Here is an 18499-nt window from a genome sequence, read left to right as displayed (position 1 = left end):
TTGTAAATGATACATTTGTTGGGTTAATTTGTTTATTATTGTAAATTTTATTTTGTCTAATATCCAATTCCATTCTTTATCTATCCCTTCTTAATAATATTTCAGATTTGCAAGTGGAACTGAAAAAGAAATGTGGATGTGTATTGGTTAAAGAAAAACAAAACCCAGTTATATTTGAAATACGGATATTTATTTTTTCATAAAAATTCTAAATTCAATAATGTGTTTAAACATGTAACATTTACATATATGCATTTATACAAAGATATATGCAATGTTTAGTGATAATATTAATACTAAAACTGGAGCGCAACAGACTTACAAAGATGCCTATATGAATGCGACGATTCGATCACATTTTACACTTAAAAAGTATTTACCAAGTATTGTCGAATGGTAAAGTTTACGTGATAATATTCTTTAATGTAATTAACATAAAGATGAGATTAGAATGAATACTGTGCGCTTTTCTTCTATTCACACACGAATCTTGACACATTTACATAAAGACAAAAGAAGTTCAAACAAAATGCATTCGCTTCGAAACGATTACATAGCGAACTTCAAAAATGTATGGAACTCACGCGTTACAATCACGTGACTGATCGAGAGTATGTGTTCCATACATTTTTGAAGTTCGTTATGGAATCGCTTCAGAGCGAATGCATATCTAACCCTCACGGTATAATATCTAAGAGGAAGAGATACCAATGTTTATATACGACATTGTCTTTATGTAACCATACCTAGATACCATCGGAATATTCTTTCTTGGTGAAGTGGACGTACCTACTGATTGTAAGTATATACAAGTGAATGTAACCATCGAAGAAATAACTATCTTCAATGAAACGAGATGTTTCGGAACAAACTTTCCTTTCAATATACGATAACTTCTATCCGATAAACGATCATGTTCCATCGAAATACCCACCTAAATAAACCAATACAGTATCCAATGAAAGCACACGTGAATTTAAAGTTTTGAACTCTTTTATTTAAGGTTAATTATTGCGATGGACAAAGAATTTCTTTAATACAATTGTAATAACTTTTAAAACTATGTTACGTGATAAATAGTTCCAACGAAAACACTACATAAAAGAAACTCTGCGTCTAAACTAGTTAGAATCAGTCAACGCGGTTACAAAAAATTTCCGATTCAAAAAAAACTCCGAAAGACGAGAAGATTTAATATTATTAAACATACATTATTGAGATTTGGACTAGACCAACCACATTCTCTATCTACAGATATGTAATCAATGATAAATGCTAATATTTAAAAATCTAACTTCCATGTGGGTAAAGTGATGTGCTTCTGATCACGCTTCCAGCATCGCGTAGACTCTGTACGACACTTTTGTAAGCTTATCGTTCATTACATCAACCCAGTTGTCACTCCGACGCGGCGTTAGCTTCTCGGCGTGGAAGGCAGTTGAACGCCGCGAGGACTGGATGCTGTACACTGAATCTTTTGAACTTTTTAATCTATGATTTCACTTCATAAAAATGTCATATATTCTATAAACAAAGGCAACTTCTAATTTTAATTACTAAAACTGCGACTCTTCAATGTTCATGTAACATCTTATAAAGGCGACCTACAATATAATTCATTCACTTTCTACTAAATTATTGGACGATCAGTTCTTTTCTAAACATGTGCTAAGAATCACTTGATTTTTTTGTATTGCGATTTTCATCACTTCAACTTAATACTATTCCTTAAAACACTATCAAAACATATTTGGTCAGTGACAAAAAGTATCGTAAAAATCGTATACTTTCCGAGGTCAGTATGTTTCTTGACGTGCCAGAGTCTACATCATTGCTGAAAACGTTCTGCTTGTTGGCTGTTAGGTGAACGTGGTGTCTCAAATTGAGCTATTCATTAACAAAATTCAACACGTACTGACTGAGAACCTTTATATCTTTCTAAATCTGATTATAACAAAATGCATTTGAGCACTGATAAGAAATACACACACAACTCCGTCTGTCCGGAGACTACCGGACTCCCCCCACAATCTACACGTCGAAGCCAAATTTAACAATAAACACGCATGAACTTGTTCCAAACTATTCCCGCAAACATCCACGACAGTTATGTTATTAATTTTTATAACAATATCACAATTTTCAATAATATACAAAAAGACATAGGAGATTTATATATCATTTTACAAGACAAGCGTATTAAAGTAAGGGTAAATATGTGCTATAACGTTTAAACAACATTGTAATTTTGTCGATTATTTACAATTTTGAAAACAAGGTAACATTAAATAGTACACTCAAAATGGGACAAGGGATGGGATTATATTGAATATATGACCGAATGATATCATATCTAGGTAAATGCACAATCGGCAAGCCTGTTAATTTGAGGGTATAATATTTGAAGCGGTTTATATGAAGACCAGTTAATCATTTCCCCAACGTACACCATACAACCGGTTTAATGCTCCTAAAACATTCCTCAACAGAAGCATGAATTTTCAACAAATGGAGGAAATAATTTACATAAGGCCATATATTAAATACTGTACAAATTTAACGATTAGATGATTGATTAGATAAATAATTATGCAGATATAATATTAAACATTAAGGATTAGGTAATGCATCCATATTACGAAAGTTTGGTCCATATAAGTATCAATACAATCAAGTGAATGTAATCGATGGCTTCATTTTTAGGCATACAGTAAAAACTGTCAATAACATATGCATAAAGTTCAGTAAACGTCATTAGAAATATTTAAAAAGTTAATAATTGGCTGTGTAAGAGAAACTTTAACAAAATCTAAACTATTTTTGCTGAATGCCTAAACGGAAGTATTGGCTTCCGGCCGTTATCGATCAGCTTCTATTGAAAAATATACAATAATTTGTGCAAAATACTTCACTATACGCAAAACTTAATTTAATTTATTTACATAAATCATTCCGGTCTACGAAATCGAATAAAAAAACGAACGCTGACCGAAAACTACCGAAGTTATTGGAAGAAACACTTCAGTGTCGAACGCTTTGGTACGGCAGACTGGCTCGCGGACTGCACGCGCGAGCAGCCCCGGACAAAGTTCATTATTGTACGTATCGTTCAAGTCAAATGCAACTACGATAACATCACAACCGGCTCCTTTGTCCCGTATTCTGATTGTCTTAATTAAGTTCTCGCGTGCATCAAGAGCGGTGTCTCGATCTCACGCGGGCGCCTGACTGCCAGTGGGAGCCTCCGACCTCATTTCTGACTTGAGCTTAACGAATTCCCTCGCCACTTCATCGCTATGCCTCTGCGATAGAATCCTTAATATCGTCCACCCGGTTTCATCCATTTTGACGCGTGTACCCAATGGCAACCAGCATGCACAAGAACCCTGTCAAAACGCATAAATTAGTTACAATTATTGGTGAGCCAAAACTTCATTTCTCTTTCCTATCCCATATTTACCACTTACTCTATTTGGAATTCTTTGAATAGTTACATGCACATAGATATGTATGAGGTAAGTTAGACTATGGTCTAACCTATAGGGTTTTCTGATCTTAGTCGCATGGTGTAGTCCACTATAAAACCTACTTCAAGATTCGTTTCCAAAAAATGTCAGATGTTCGTACCTGTTCCGCGATGTCCGCCAGGCGCATAACCGCGAGGCCCACGAGGCGGTCCTCACGCGCGAAGCAGTAGTCCCGCACGCATACATGCAGCTCAAACAGCTCCAGCTGCTCCGTCGCGCTCACCATACTGAATAACACGATTCATGGGACATTTATTATAATATATTAAATATTTCATTGTCTCCATGCACTGTTGCATTTGGAGGCCTTTGCCCTGAATGAACAACTGTTCAACGTTGATGTCGTACATAATTGGCATCAGAATTTCCCTTGTAGATGTTATATAACAAATCATATTATGAAGTTCATATATATAGATAGATCCTAGATATTTTAGAACAAAATTACAGACGTAAGTGGCAAAAAATGTTGCATAAATGGTTCTCCAGTTTTAGAGCTATCAACGGCTTTGAAAGTTTTTTGATTTAGCAATAGATCAGTCTATTTAAACCTTTTACACTTGTCAGAAATGCGTTTAAAACTTACAAATGAAAAGTCTCGTTGAATTTGGGACTCCAGTTGTTGCTCTTCGACTTGGTGGCGAATTTTCTTTTCTTATCCGCGAGGTGGGGACCTATCAGGTTGACCTCGATGAATGGACGGAACATGCCACTGGCAATCACCCACTTCAAATCGTTAGCGGCAACCACTGCAAAGTTATCAATAATTTATATCGATCAGTAATCGATACCTAAAGTGAACGTAACAGAACAAAGACATATCCGCTTCATTCTCATTTATATGAATGATATGAAGAGATTACATAAATGGGAAATAATCGCATACTTATGTAACACTTTACTTCTAAATTAGGATTACTTGTCAGATTTTTATTCAATTACGTTATTAAGGCAAGTAATATAAAGTATCTTAAAGTCTCTCACAAGTTGTTAAAGTATTTCGTAAGAGAATAAACTATCAAAGTATTAGGTCAGTCCAAAATTTGTTTCATAGAGCACTGGACGGGGACATATTTAAGAAGTGGCTAACGTTTAATAATTAAGATGAATAAATAGAGTAGATACATCGTTCATAAATGATCATAATATTTATTTCAGTCGTTACCTTTGACGGTGATCTTGTGCTCGCCCGTGCCGGGATGCGTGAAGAGGTCGACCTGCAGTGACACCTCACCCACGCTGCCCTCCTCCGCCACTGCAGCGTCTATACTCATCACCATCACAAATATACGAACAATATGAGGTGCAAAATTTTGAAAAGTGCTATCCATCTTTTTATCACTACATCCTTTTGCGTATCAAAACATGAAACATTAATTGGTTATAATTTTCTTCATGATATTCTTCTGTTTTGATATGCTTTGAAGTTAGATATGAATTTAAAAGCCAATGAAGGTGCAAAATATTGTGTTTTCACTTACCTTGATTCTGTTGACTGGTGACGAACGTTCTAATTAAGGTGTCTGTGGTTTGTGTGTACAAACTGAGAGCGTATCTTAGTGATTGTAACTCTGGACTCTTCTCCAGGAAGGTCTTCTTGAGGCCGTTGCCACCTGCGTGGAAGTACAACTTGATGGTGTCCAACGCTGCGTCTAGTACTGCGCATTGCTTCGGTGTTAAACTCTTCTCGGCAGACAAATGCTGTAAAAATAATATTGTTTTTAAAATGAACCAAAATTCTACTTGTTGGTAATGTAATAGGATTGAAAAGTAAAAAAAGAAATATAAAATCAATTATTGATTTTATAAAGAGGGACGGTCCCAATTTATTACCTCTTTAGAAATATCCATGACACCAGACAAAGCATGTTTCACATCCTGTTTCCCCACCGTACTCTTGAACAGTTGCGTCATGTCTTCAATCTTTGCGTTGGCCGCCAAGTTCTTTGCGTTATTCGTCAGATTTTTCAACATCATCTAAAATATCGAAAAAACGATTAGAGACTTCAAATTAGAGAGTAAAACAACAACTTGTAATTATGAACAATGTGAGTACCGTCTTGTCCGTCATCGGTGGTAGCACAACAGTCTTTTCAAGTATTTTCATGACTATCTTCCACAATTCCTTCAGCAATCGCTTCAGTACTGTCTTCTCACACGACTCTGCATACATGGTTAGAGACCCGTCCTAAAAAAAACATTTTAACGTTTAAAATTGCAGGTATATAGGTTTTTATGAACGTAAAACTATCATGAATATACTAACTAGAATATCCATAAGTGGCCGTAGCACTTCATCTGCTTCGTGGTGGGCAGGCGGCTGCGGTTGGCCCGGCGCTGCACCTCCGCCCACCTTTTGCAGTAACTCGCCTAGCTCCTTTACACTGGCCGTTATGCGGATCTCCAAGCTGCCACAATACAATACATTATGTTCTCTTACGTCTTATTACGCTTGACAGAGGTTGTCATGGAAGATCAATCCTTTGCATTATTCTACTAACGTCAGTCAATGTCTTATGACTAGCTGGAGCTGGATATTAACTTTCTCTGATACAAGTATTAAAATTATGTATTCGTTTAATAGGACGATATTATGTATAATGAATGATGGAATTGAAGTTAAGTTTTTTGAACAAAATTGTTCGCAAGGACATTAAGTCCCCCTAGTGCCCATAAAACCAGATAAAGAATCTACCTGTTAGCAAACATAGAGGCCAGTTCGTCGAGTGTGGTGTTGAGGCTCTGCTGCAAGTCGTGCAGGATGTCAGCAGCGTCGCGCTCCAGCTTGGTGCCGCCCATCGCCTCGAACATTTTCTCCAGCTGCACTCGCAGTTGTTGGATGTTGTTCATCAAAATACACGCCTATGAACGAATTGTAATGTTGTTAACATTTTTGTATTCCGAAAGTGTGTGCAGAGAGAAATATTTCTGTGTATTGCTCTTGGTCGTTTAACACAACAATAGTTTAGGAATTAGACGTACCACTCTTTCCTCCTTTAGATGTTCAGGAAATTCTTTCTTTACGATATCAGCGTAGGCGACGAGCACTTTGACGATTGTTTTGGCGAATCTCTTCATGTACCGTTTCCAGATCTCAGGATCCGGACATTCCAGCTTGGAGACCACGTCGAAGCATTGCGTTAGTTGTGTGAAGACATCTACCACGGAGTTGCTGAACAATGCATGCTCGCTGGACTTTTGGAACTGTGGACAAGAATTAAGCGTTAATAACTGATAAATTTCTATAAAATAGATTGTTATTTATAATCTTTTAAAGATAATAATAACACGGTTTTATACCTCCGTAAGAAAAAAAATCTCACTCTTTATCAATTATTTGATGGCTTTCTCGGGATTATACATACTTCGTCGAGATGTTTGTAAAATTCTAGATTTAAAGTTACTCTTACCCCGTCTCTCTTATCTCTGTTAAAAGCACCGTTCAGGTACTCAAGCGAGACGTCATCGTTCTCGTTGAGCCACTGCATCACGAAAGGCTCGAACCAAGCCGGGTACTCGGGCACCGCCCCGCAGTACGGCGGAACATCCTTCACGTAGTTTGTATGTAGCCATTTCACCTGTTACAATCAGAAAAAACTTCGATGTAGTACCTTTTTTAAAAGTAGTAATACATAAGAATGACCACGAAAAGTGCCATGATTTTAAATTTGGAACATAAGGTAGAAGATTCTCTTGCGACATGTCAACTATAATTACATATTAATATTATACCTTAAAGTGTAAGTTCATGTAAGCAGAAGACTTGCAAAGCCTGTGTTGTTCATGCTCCTCCAGCGCGTACTTCATGTCAACTGCGAAAAGAGACCACATCGTCGCCGCCGATAGCTGCAAAGTAAATAAAGTTACTCTTAACTATGACCACGTTCTATGCTACTACGATTTTAAAACTATTTATTGGATCATTTAGATTGTACTTAAGTTAATTGTGTCGGAAAACCTTACCTGACCAATGTTTAACTCCTGTGGGAACTGATTGAGGACGGGTGCGTAACTGTTCCTGTCTTCTTCTATAACTGACACTATGAGTGCTATAAGCTTATGCCAGAAATCTACCGAGTCTAGCTGAGGTCCATGGTCAGATGGATCACGCTTAGCTTCGTTAGGATCCACCTGAAAAATTGTATTTGTACATCAAGACTGAAATCAAAATCTTAGTAGAAGTTATTGTTCACTTTTTTCACACCCTTCTCTAACAAGGAAGAGGTAAAAACGGTAATTATATTTTTCTATCTTATGTCATATCTCTTTGGGCAGCAGTTACTTCTCGCTCTTTCCTGATGATTTTACGTGACCAAAAAATGGCTATTATTATCTAAAGAATATTACCTGAAACTCTCTATTGTACAACTCGTAACAGTTCTCAAAGAGGAACTGGTATGTAGATCTGAGACACGCCTTGACGCAATCCTTAACAACTGTACTCGCACGCGGTGGACTGCTTAGTTCTTGAACCTGGGATTGATAACAAATGGAGTAAGTACAATGCAAAAATAAACACAATTACAATATGAGACTATTTTTAAGACATATATTTCTGTCTAAACATTAATTAAAGAAAGTAACGTAAGTGAGACTTAAAAAAACTATTTCGATAGTCTACTAATTAGATAACCATCTTTAGTCCAATTATGTTAAAATCTAGATAAATTTGATGACAACATTTTCAACACTTAGTTTATAAAGCAGTTATCATACCTTCATCCTAAAGAATGTGATACTGGTGAGTAGGTCGACTGTGGACTTTAGGTCCATCAGTTTCTCGGCGCTCGAGGCAGGGAAGTTATTCCGGTACATCGATAGATCTATACGCAATGAGTTGTGTAGCTGGTCCAGTAGCTTTACAAACTTTTCTTTCTGTTAGAAATTATAACAATAATTAGTATATATTTGTTAATAATAGCCTAACAGGGCTATCGGCTGTGTTGTGTTTAAAAACGTGCAATGCGTTTAATATAGTGGTTGCCACATTCATTTAATGGTGAGTTATATAGTTCTTTAGCATAGATTTCACATACTAAATCTACACTAAGAGTGTCTCTTAAGGACAATATAAAACATTCTGAATGTGACTGCCTCAAAGTGACTTAAAATCTGGTATAATATTCTTAACCTTCTTTAATTTAATATCTTTTAACAGCTATTAAATTATTCAAACTTTCCTGAGACATTTTGACAAACATATAACATATTTATCCGGTGGCGGCACCGACTAGTTTCGAGCTCATCGGGGGCCTGGGATGGAATCTTCATCAGGGTAAGTGGGACTGGTATTATTTCGCGGAAGCGGACAGTCGCTCACTACGGGGTATACTCATTCAAATATATGTTTAGCCGTTTTTATATAAGTTTATCTTTTAACAGCATAATGTAGCTCTGATTAAATTTGTTTCATAGTAAGAATTTAATTATGAATAATAATTTTAATTTAAACTTAAAATAGGTCATATTAAATACGTTATACGGTGTGATTTCGTCTGGATTTGACCCAGTAACTTATAATGTTGAGAACAATTCACAAAAGTTTTTTTATGTTGGTCACACAATAAAACTTAAAAGTGCTCATAGAGTCGGGGAAAGCATTGTTTAAGCAATGCCAGTGAAACATGGGGGAAATTAAACAAGCTGTTCATTTAAAGTTTTCATGCAAAATGTGGGAAATTTGGAGAATTTAACGATACGACAGAAAACACAACTTAAAATGTAAAAAGTAATTCAATTGACGATAGAATGACTAAATTTAATTCTTCTTTGGTAGACGAGAAAATATTTTTGAGTCGTTTATTCTTGGGATGGAGATGACAAGTTTTTATTTCATATTGGGACATTGAAATGCAGTATATTTGTAGTGATAAAAAGAAAAAAACAAATCAAATCAAATAACAATTATAAGAGCGGTTATATTTCTTGTCTTCAGCGTAGCACCCACAGAGTTAAGAAAAATTAAAATGAACATAAACTTTACTGGCCTTATTTTATTCAATAACATTTAGAAAAAGTAAATAAAGTTGCATATCCATCGATTATAATTACCCCAAAGTTCGATGCAGCAAATCTATCAGACGCGGATACAGCTGACGAGGCGGTAGTATGTGCGTAGTACGCGTTGATATTTGCCAATAGGGTAGACATGACAGCTGGTACGCCCGCGCACAGATATTTAGTCGATAGACAATGGAAGTGCCTGTAATTAATATAAAAGGTATAATGACAAGAAATAAATGACTGTCAGTGGCAAGATAACTCTGCAGAAGAAACAAATGATACGTGTTTTTTAAATTCCATCAGTTTAGAATACAAAAGATCACAATGGAACTTATCCCATAATTACGAGGTTATCCGGGAGAATAATGTAGTCAGGCAGTACTCTTTGAAATTGATACAGAAATTAAGAAAATTCCGATTATATTTTAGATTTTTTTTTTATAACAGAAGGGGGCAAACGAGCAGCGGGAACACCGAGGTGTTCAACGACGCCCATGGACGTCAGCAATACCAGAGGAACCGCAGATGCGTTGCCGGCCTTAAATTATTAAGATGAGAGAGAGATGAGAGGATAAGATTGATTTTGAAATATTTTTAGACTGTATCCACTTTCTCTGTTATAATAATTTTCATTTTATATTTACATTTAAGAAAATTAGATTATGAAAAATTACTTCAACTCTTTTTGAAGTTATCCGAAATGGTTAATAAGGAACATTATATTAAAATAAAATGACGTTATACATAATTTTAATACGGAAATAAACAATTTGATAAATACGTCTTTCATATGGCAGCAAGATTTTATCTGTGATAAATTGTTAACATTATATTATACGTCAGCTTTATTTTTCTGTGAACTTACGTCATGGCTTGATAAATAGCTTCTATTCCATATCTCATTGCGAATTCGTCCACGATCTCTTCTGGTATTTCATTGAAGTATATTTTCCAAGCATCATCCCCTCTAGCTGCTGGCAACGTAACCGCACCGCCATTTTCTTCGCACAGATAATGAAACAAATTCTCGTGTAGACAGGTGTACTGTAACAAAAGCATAGCTGTTAACTGTCTTAATATATGTAAGTCTTTATTCGTTTATTACGACATAAAAGGTTACGAGGGAAATTAAAACGGTGGGATAATTTCATTATGGGTATTATAATTTTCTCAGCGTTAACGTTATTGGGGGCTACATTAACCTGTTATTAAGACAAGTTTATAGCGTACGGTTCAAAGTGATGTTATTAATTTTATCGTTTAATTTTACTTTTAATTTATGATTGAACAAATAAAATGTTTCTTTCTTATTATAAAGATGGACTTTGTATTAATTTAACAGTGGTAGAGCCTGTTTTAACATCTTCGCACGAATTGACCCGGCTCGCCCGGTGAAATACCACGACCACACAGAAGACAGGCGTCAAGTGGAAGCAATTCCGCGTTGAGTCTGATGAGTGTGCGTCCCTGAGGCCTAATTTTAGTCTTCTTTCCCTTCCAACCCTTTTTCTTATAAGGTAAGGAGGGGAAGTGGAAGTGGAAGTAGACTTTCCGGATGAGAGGATGCATGGGAAGGGAAAATATTTTCTTTCTGTGCATCCTCTCCTCCGTTGATTAAAGGTAGGCAACGCATATGCAATTGCGTATGTCTATGGGCAACAGTCACTTCGCTATTTCAGCGATTTCAGGTGGCCGCTTGCTCGCTTGCCACCTTATGATATAAAAAAAAATTTAAAAAAAAATGTTTAATACAAAATAAAACCTCAAGAAACCTCAAAGATCCGTTATTTAACCCTACTTTTTGAAGCATCGTGATTCGGATTCTTTCTTTTATTATTTTCAAAATCCAATATCGTTGCGCATGAGGAACAATATATTCAAAACAAAAAAACCCAACAAATCATTGTTTCTGTTTCAAAATAATTCTTCTTACTTCAAGCGAATTGGAGTGTGAAAACAAATTTAATATTTCAATAGCGTCGGACCGATACAGTAGGTTTTCATATTTTCCCTCTCCTCGTTGTTGTACTGGTTACAGCTTTTGAAGCGGCATTGAATACACGCGGGAAATCAAAATGTAGACCGAAAATAAATTGAATTTCCACTGCCGTTTGACCCGATCTGAGCGCAACAGTGATTAATATGACAGATGTGTATTTTCCATTAACCTCTATTTGCTAGCGCTTAGATTATTTGAATATAGAATAACGATGCACACGTTAGGTTTTGCATAACGATTTTGACCTTACTGTGGTAGGTCATGGTGTCGTCCTTCTCACTCACTTCGACGGAACAGAGACAACTATATCTTTGACAAGTGTCACTGCACTAAAAACTAAACTGTACTGTTATGAGTACAGTCAGCTTCACAAATATGTATACATTTACAAAGCTTCAGAACTTTAATACACTTTCATTTTTATGCACATATCCGTCCGTGTGGCTCCGACCATGGATACATAGTAGTGACGGGTACGTATATAAGTATTTTTCGAAACGAAGATCTATACAAATTTCTAAAATTATATAATGTATAAATATTTATGCCGCTGACTGTACTTGTACTATGGTGATGCTTGGAGGTTAAGGGTTCGCGCCCATTGGGTCATGCTAGTTGAATCCCACGTACGGCCCGCAACAGATTTTAGCTTGCATAGCGCTGCGTCCAGGACACAGCAAATACGTGCGTCCGGCGCGGTTTAATGGACGCGTACGTTAAACCTATCGTGCAAAAGTAGCTGTTGGCTTATATTAAGACTCATTTTATAACATTTCGAGTACTTAATGACTCTGCCACGCAGTGTAATAGTTAATGTCTAAGTGTAATTGCTATACGTCAGAGTCAGTGATAAAAATGAAAAATATTTTTGCAGAAATACTACACAAATATGGCGCTATGAATTTAAATCCCCGAAGGCACTGTAAATAATGACTCCATTATACAAAAAATATTGTACTTTCATAGAACTTTTTCATCTTTTAAATTGAAACACTAAATTAAATGACATTCCGAGAATTCAGAAAGTATAATCACTTTTTATGACCGATCATTTTTAAGATGTCATATTTTCGATAAAAAAAAACTGTTTAACTACACTCACAGTTGTTTAAATTGTACTTAAGCAATCTCTTAATGTAGAATTTATGAGAAACTAGCTGTCGCCCGCGACTCTGTCCGCGCGGAATTAAAAAAAACTTAATATCCTATCTGTTCTTCCAAACTTTGTCCTACATCTATGCCAAATTTCAGCAAGATCCATAGAGCCGTTCTGGAGATACCTTCAAACATCCATCCATCTAAACATTCGCATTTATAATATTAGTAAGAAGTAAGACAAACACTAATTGGCACACATTTCATAGTTATTAAAACAGTCTTTAGCTTAATATAAATTTTAAAGATAATCTCAACTAAGGGCCTCCTTAGCAGCTACTTAAAGACTGAGTATGGCAGTGAATTTTACCGTCTAATTTACTAGACTTATATAAATTTACGCACGTTTAATGTAATAAAAAGGCACTTTGTAAGGAACGTGCGTGTGTTCATCTCTGTTATATAACAAAAATACGACATTGGATAAGTTAAAGGAAGCTTTCTTACGAACATAAAACCATTTTACGAAAACATATTTAAGGAAGAATAATGGAAAGTGGTATTAATTACATATGAAAAGAAATAAATCTTCCTAGTTTTAATATCAAACTAGCTGTCGCCTGCGACTCCGTCCGCGCGGAAAAAAAAAACTTAATGAGTGTTGTATTCTTCCAGACAATGTTCTATATGTGCGCCAAATTACATGGAAATCTGTTGAGCGGTTCTTTAGATACCTTCAAACAAACATACATCCATCTAAACATTCGCATTTATAATATTAGTAAGAAGTAAGATTGTGTAGTTCAAGGAGTACATTTCGGCTGAATGTAGCGAGTTTTATAAGTTTTAAAAAGACATTTTATTTTTCTTTCAATGCTCCCAGATTTTAGGTTTCTTTTTCACCAGTATTAGACTCGACACTTATTATTTATTTACGTTTTGCCGCAAACCGCAACCGTTATGCATATAGCGTTGCAAAGAAAAAGTTCAGATAAAAATAAGCATGTATAATAACCTAGATTTTTATAAAATGGCTATTAAGATAAAAAAATTACTTCATACTTGAATATAATTTTTACAATCACAAATAGTTCCATCTTTTACTATTCTATGAAATATAATTTTGAACGTTGTTTGCTTAAAAAGAAGAAATTGGACACTTAGGAGTCATATTTTAGGTTTCTGAGACCAAAATCCATGTATATATATAATCGTCATTCGTATCATTGACAAAACAAAGATAACATTTTTTTTTAAACGGGGATTTTGATCTTAGAAACCATCTATAAGTCTTCGGATGAAAAGCCAATTACGACCATAATCAGAGTTAAATGGCCACTAAGCGCGTTCTTTATTTATTTATTATTTTACCATTTAAATGATTATCAGTGCGATGGTATTTTATTTTATCCTTAATAAAGATGTTTAATAAAGTTTACTAGTTAATAGTTGAATTTCTTTAGTATTGATTTATATAACTTAATTAACAGTGAAAATCTGATTGGATTAAGCGCGTTGCGGTACGATGATGGAGCGAAAATTTGTCACCGTTTATATTTTAGGCCGCGACTCGCTTTTGCATTCGAAATATTGATTCAGACAGGTATTGACCTTTCCAGTGGAATGCGAAATGGATTTAGTTTTACGCGAAACCTGAAATAAATTTTTAAATAACTTTGAAGCGCTAATGAATGCCTTTTGTTCGGTTCTTTCTGATTAAATACACTTAAGTTTTAATTAAGTTAAAGTCACGCTGATATTCAATTAATTAATTTTATCGTTTATTAATTTTTTTTAATACTATTAGAAGATTTGACCAATTACTAAATAGATAAAATCCAAAACACTGGTTAACCTTTATTCATTTGTTTTGTTATTAATGCTTTAATACGTATATATACGTATTTTTTATATTAAAAGGTGGCAAACGAGCAAACGGCCATCTGAGATGGACCACTGGGCCCATAGACATCCGCAATTGCAGATGTGTTGCCTATTTTTAATCGATGTAGAAGGGAACGGCACATATAGATAATATTTCCCCTTCCTATGCGTCACCTCCTCCGTCAAATTCTCCTACTCCTTTTCATCCTTTTATAATAATAACTAAAGTAAGGCCTCAAATCCACTAAAATTATATCCCAAATCCTGCGGAAACCGTAGCAGTATATCAAATTAAAAACAAAATTCAACGTAGAGATTGTTTGAGTCGTGTTATACATTTTTATGTGTGCTTAAGGGAAACAATGGCAGGCGGCGTGTTTGCATTATCATTTTCACATGACCCTTGTCTCGTATACCGTACAGGTTGGCATTTATTTAACCTTCTTGCTATTTTTGTGTAAAAAATTCAAAGTAAATTCATATTTACATATCCCCGTAGGCTTTGACAAAGACGTGATCCGAAAGTATAGAAATCAAATCAATATTGAATATTATTTTTCCGCCAGCAAACCAGTAATACTCTAGTGGTTTGTTGTGTGTTCATTCTATTGCTTTACCAACCAAAAAACCAATTTTGTTCTTATAAAGAAAATTTATAGCTAGTCTTTGGTTAGAACAATGCAATTAAAAAATACATCCCTGATACACATTTTTGTTTGTAGAATTTATAAAAGTATTTCTTTTAGCAAACTTTTCCTTGTATTCGTGAAAGAAATAAAATAAGAAAAATATACGCAAAGAATTCCTAACTGAATCACGCCTAAACTTTGATAAAGATTGTCGTAACATTGGCTAGTATAGTTGCTAAGAATCATAACATGCGAAAGTTATAGTAGCAATAGCTTGGCATATCAATAAAAATTTTCACGACCCTAGGCGTGGTTTCTTATTTGTCCCAAAAGGATGGTAAAATATTGTTGATTCCTCGTAAATTTGCATTACGTCACGGATTAGGGGTCTAGCACGAATATTTGCGACAAGCGCACAATTATTCGCGCCAGGCTTTCTAAGCAGAGTTTGTTTTTTTATAATGAAAAGAATAATATTGAATATCAGTATCAAAATGATGGTCACCTTAGTTTGTTAAACTGCTCAAAATTTTTATTGTTCCGTTTGTATAAATTATTTGGTTGACATCTACAGTTAAAATAAAACTGCGAGTCCTTACAAAATAGTTAATGAAAGATAAGTGTAGTTTTAGTCAGAGAAATCTACACTAAACACGGCTTAAGTAATTACTAAACGATTCATTATAACAGCAACTCATATCGTTAAGAAATCGTAAGGTACAATTAGTTCGTATGTTGCTTTTCCCTATATCATTTTCATCATCACCTTTTATTCTCATTAACACTAAATCTAACTTCGAACTTTACCATAACTGAATTTCCGCGAGAGTAAATCCATTAATGCTCGCCTTTTAAGGAATCTTAAGAGATCTTCTATTAATTTAAAACGTACCATGCTAGTGTAATTAAATATCTCTGTCTGATATAAAAGTAGCCGAATGTGACCTTTAAAAGAAATTTAGGAAATAACACAGACATCTTAGTTTTTTAAATCATATGTCAGAATTTAAGAGACTATGTTCTATATCTGTGCTAAATATCAATAAGATTTATTATTATTAAACTCTGAAAAAACAAACATTTCCCACTGAAACTAGGATCAAATGTAGCCTGTATTTACTTCCAGAATATGTTCTACGACTATGCCAAACATTGAAATCCGCTAAGTCTTTCTGGAGATACCTTTTAAAAAACATCCATACATTAGTAACAAGTAAAATTAATAACATTTAAAAGGCAACAAAAATCGGGTCACCTGACATTAATCAGAGTTGTGATCACTATTGAAAAATGTTTATTAAAGTTCTCATTTCAATCTTACCTTTAACAAAACTTGTATCACAAACGCGCTATTCGTATTGTTTCACCATTTTAAATTAAAACTCATTATTTCTTTTGTAGTATTAACTACGGTCTTGTAACTACACAAAAGAAACAACGTGAAAGTGAAACAAATCTTATATTTATGTCCGGGATAAACTCCGCAACTACTAAACTGATCTTACAATATTTGGTCACTATTTTTCTAGGTTTTTATATTTAATAATCTGAATAAATCCTTCATTTTAACAAAGTGGGAAATGCTTTACTGGCACAACACTAGCCTTACTAAAATTTCGACGTTTATGTCCCCTCACTAATCATTCTGACACTTGATTTGGTAACGAAAACGCGCTATGCGCTCCAGAAGATTCTTACTAATAATGTCTAAAAGTATTTAATATAATTTTTGATAAGCGTGAAAAATTTTTGTTACGTAAAAGAAAATCATGAAATAAGGAAAACGGAAGAGTAAAGAAAACAGCGTTAGACCTTGAGGCCGCGAGAGTCGAACGTTAATTACATCCATTGTTGCGGCGGCGGCACTTCGTAGTCTTTATTACACTCGTTCGAGTTAACTCGAACGTAAGTCGTTTATATAATGTAACAAACAAGATATTTTAGTTAAAAATTAGTGATAAATTTCAACGTTAAGAATGTTACAGGCAATACAATTAGCAATGCAATTTATCACCCCAATACCGGCTTCCGTCTCTATGTCAGTCAAAAGTTTAAAAAAATACTTTTTAAATACACTAACCCTTTATGGGGGTTAAGAATAAAAAGAAAACTCAAGTGGTTAAGTATCGGATAGGAAACAAACATAGATTTACATTTAAATCGAAGAAGTAAAACATTTAAAAAGAACTACTGTTAAGAATCAAGAATGGTTACAAATTTTTACTTAATAACTTAAGTATATCTTATTATGCACCTTCGGCACAGCGGCATAGATCTCGATAAAATTTGGCATAGATGTAGACTATGGAAGAAAAGTGTTCTTAACACGTTAAATGCCACTCCGATCACCGGTGACCGGATCCCTGCCTGTATTTAAGCGCCGCGTAGGCCACCTGTGACCGCATGAAGTTTTGTTTCATAATATCTGCGGAACGCATCTTCTGATCGAACCCTAAAGTAGACATATTTTAAAGATTCGATATTACGCATCTCTTTCCAGCAAAAATATTTGTAATTGTTTTTTTTTTCTTTGTTTTATTCTGCTCAGATGTACTCGTAGTTGCGGTCGACAGCTAATCCGTTAATAATTTAACAACATAACATAAAAAAAGTCTGACATGATAACGCTTGCTAAAAAGTATAAAGCAATTCTGGAGCAAAAAAACTCTATGTTCCAACTTATTCGTACGACTCCCTGAACACCTATACACTTATAAAAGGGCGATAAATTAATTTTCACGAGAGAGCCAACTCCCGCCGCCATCTTAAAGAATATTCTCAGATACTTTGTAGAATTAAGCACTCCTCGGATAAGTATAAATGGATTAAACGTAATACTTTCAAAGGGAATATCTTGTAAGACGATTTTCAATTTTGCATTTTTCGTTTGAAGGAGCTGAAAATTTAAATTAACATTTATTAATTACATTTCAAGGACTAATGTCTTCATTTTCCTTAATAGTTTTCATGCGCCTAAAGTAATTACATAGCAATGTGTAAGATACGAAACTGGCTCTCAACCGCGATTCTGTTCCTATATATTTAAAAATCCTAATTCATGGCTATGTGGCCTAAGTAATCCAGTCTGTAATCTTTGTATCAAGTTTAATCCAGTATTGAGCTGTTCTTGACTAAAGTAATAAACAAAATATAAAATATACTTATTTATAATATTAAAAATAGTATAAGAGTATGAAGTCAAATAGTTTCGTAATTTTGGGAGCACGTCACTAAATATTTCGAGGATTTATGTTTGAGGATTTAAATCTTAATTGGCTTAGTTCTTCGTTACGTAACTGTTACAACGCTCATGCTGTTCCCACTAATTTAACCTGAACATAAAATATTGTTATCTCTGTTTT

The 18499-nt window shown here is 34.7% G+C and overlaps 1 protein-coding gene across 6 annotated transcripts in view; it reads right to left on the bottom strand.

Annotated features, from left to right (window-relative positions):
* Window positions 1-256: 256 nt before the first annotated feature.
* unc-13 (protein unc13 homolog) overlaps window positions 257-18499 on the bottom strand; it is a 174361-nt gene continuing 156118 nt past the window's right edge. For 4 of the 6 annotated variants that reach the window (XM_013314383.1, XM_013314386.1, XM_013314384.1 and 1 more), the window contains 17 exons: window positions 10396-10574; window positions 9579-9729; window positions 8244-8402; window positions 7875-8000; window positions 7491-7658; window positions 7260-7373; window positions 6938-7105; window positions 6510-6731; window positions 6223-6389; window positions 5794-5935; window positions 5584-5715; window positions 5361-5504; window positions 5009-5228; window positions 4693-4791; window positions 4114-4276; window positions 3628-3754; window positions 257-3386 (listed from right to left, as the gene is read on the bottom strand). In XM_013314383.1, coding sequence (XP_013169837.1) covers window positions 3213-3386; window positions 3628-3754; window positions 4114-4276; window positions 4693-4791; window positions 5009-5228; window positions 5361-5504; window positions 5584-5715; window positions 5794-5935; window positions 6223-6389; window positions 6510-6731; window positions 6938-7105; window positions 7260-7373; window positions 7491-7658; window positions 7875-8000; window positions 8244-8402; window positions 9579-9729; window positions 10396-10574 — 2655 coding nt within the window. In that variant the 3' untranslated portion in view covers window positions 257-3212. The remainder of the gene's footprint in view (window positions 3387-3627; window positions 3755-4113; window positions 4277-4692; window positions 4792-5008; window positions 5229-5360; window positions 5505-5583; window positions 5716-5793; window positions 5936-6222; window positions 6390-6509; window positions 6732-6937; window positions 7106-7259; window positions 7374-7490; window positions 7659-7874; window positions 8001-8243; window positions 8403-9578; window positions 9730-10395; window positions 10575-18499) is intronic. The other 2 variants (XM_013314385.1, XM_013314388.1) reach the window with 2 other exon arrangements.

Source organism: Papilio xuthus, unplaced genomic scaffold (genome assembly GCF_000836235.2).
Source record: "Papilio xuthus unplaced genomic scaffold, Pxut_1.1 DF827461.1, whole genome shotgun sequence".
Taxonomy (NCBI): domain Eukaryota; kingdom Metazoa; phylum Arthropoda; class Insecta; order Lepidoptera; family Papilionidae; genus Papilio; species Papilio xuthus.
Note: the sequence above shows the minus strand (reverse complement) of the source record. Positions and strands in the feature narration are given on the sequence as shown.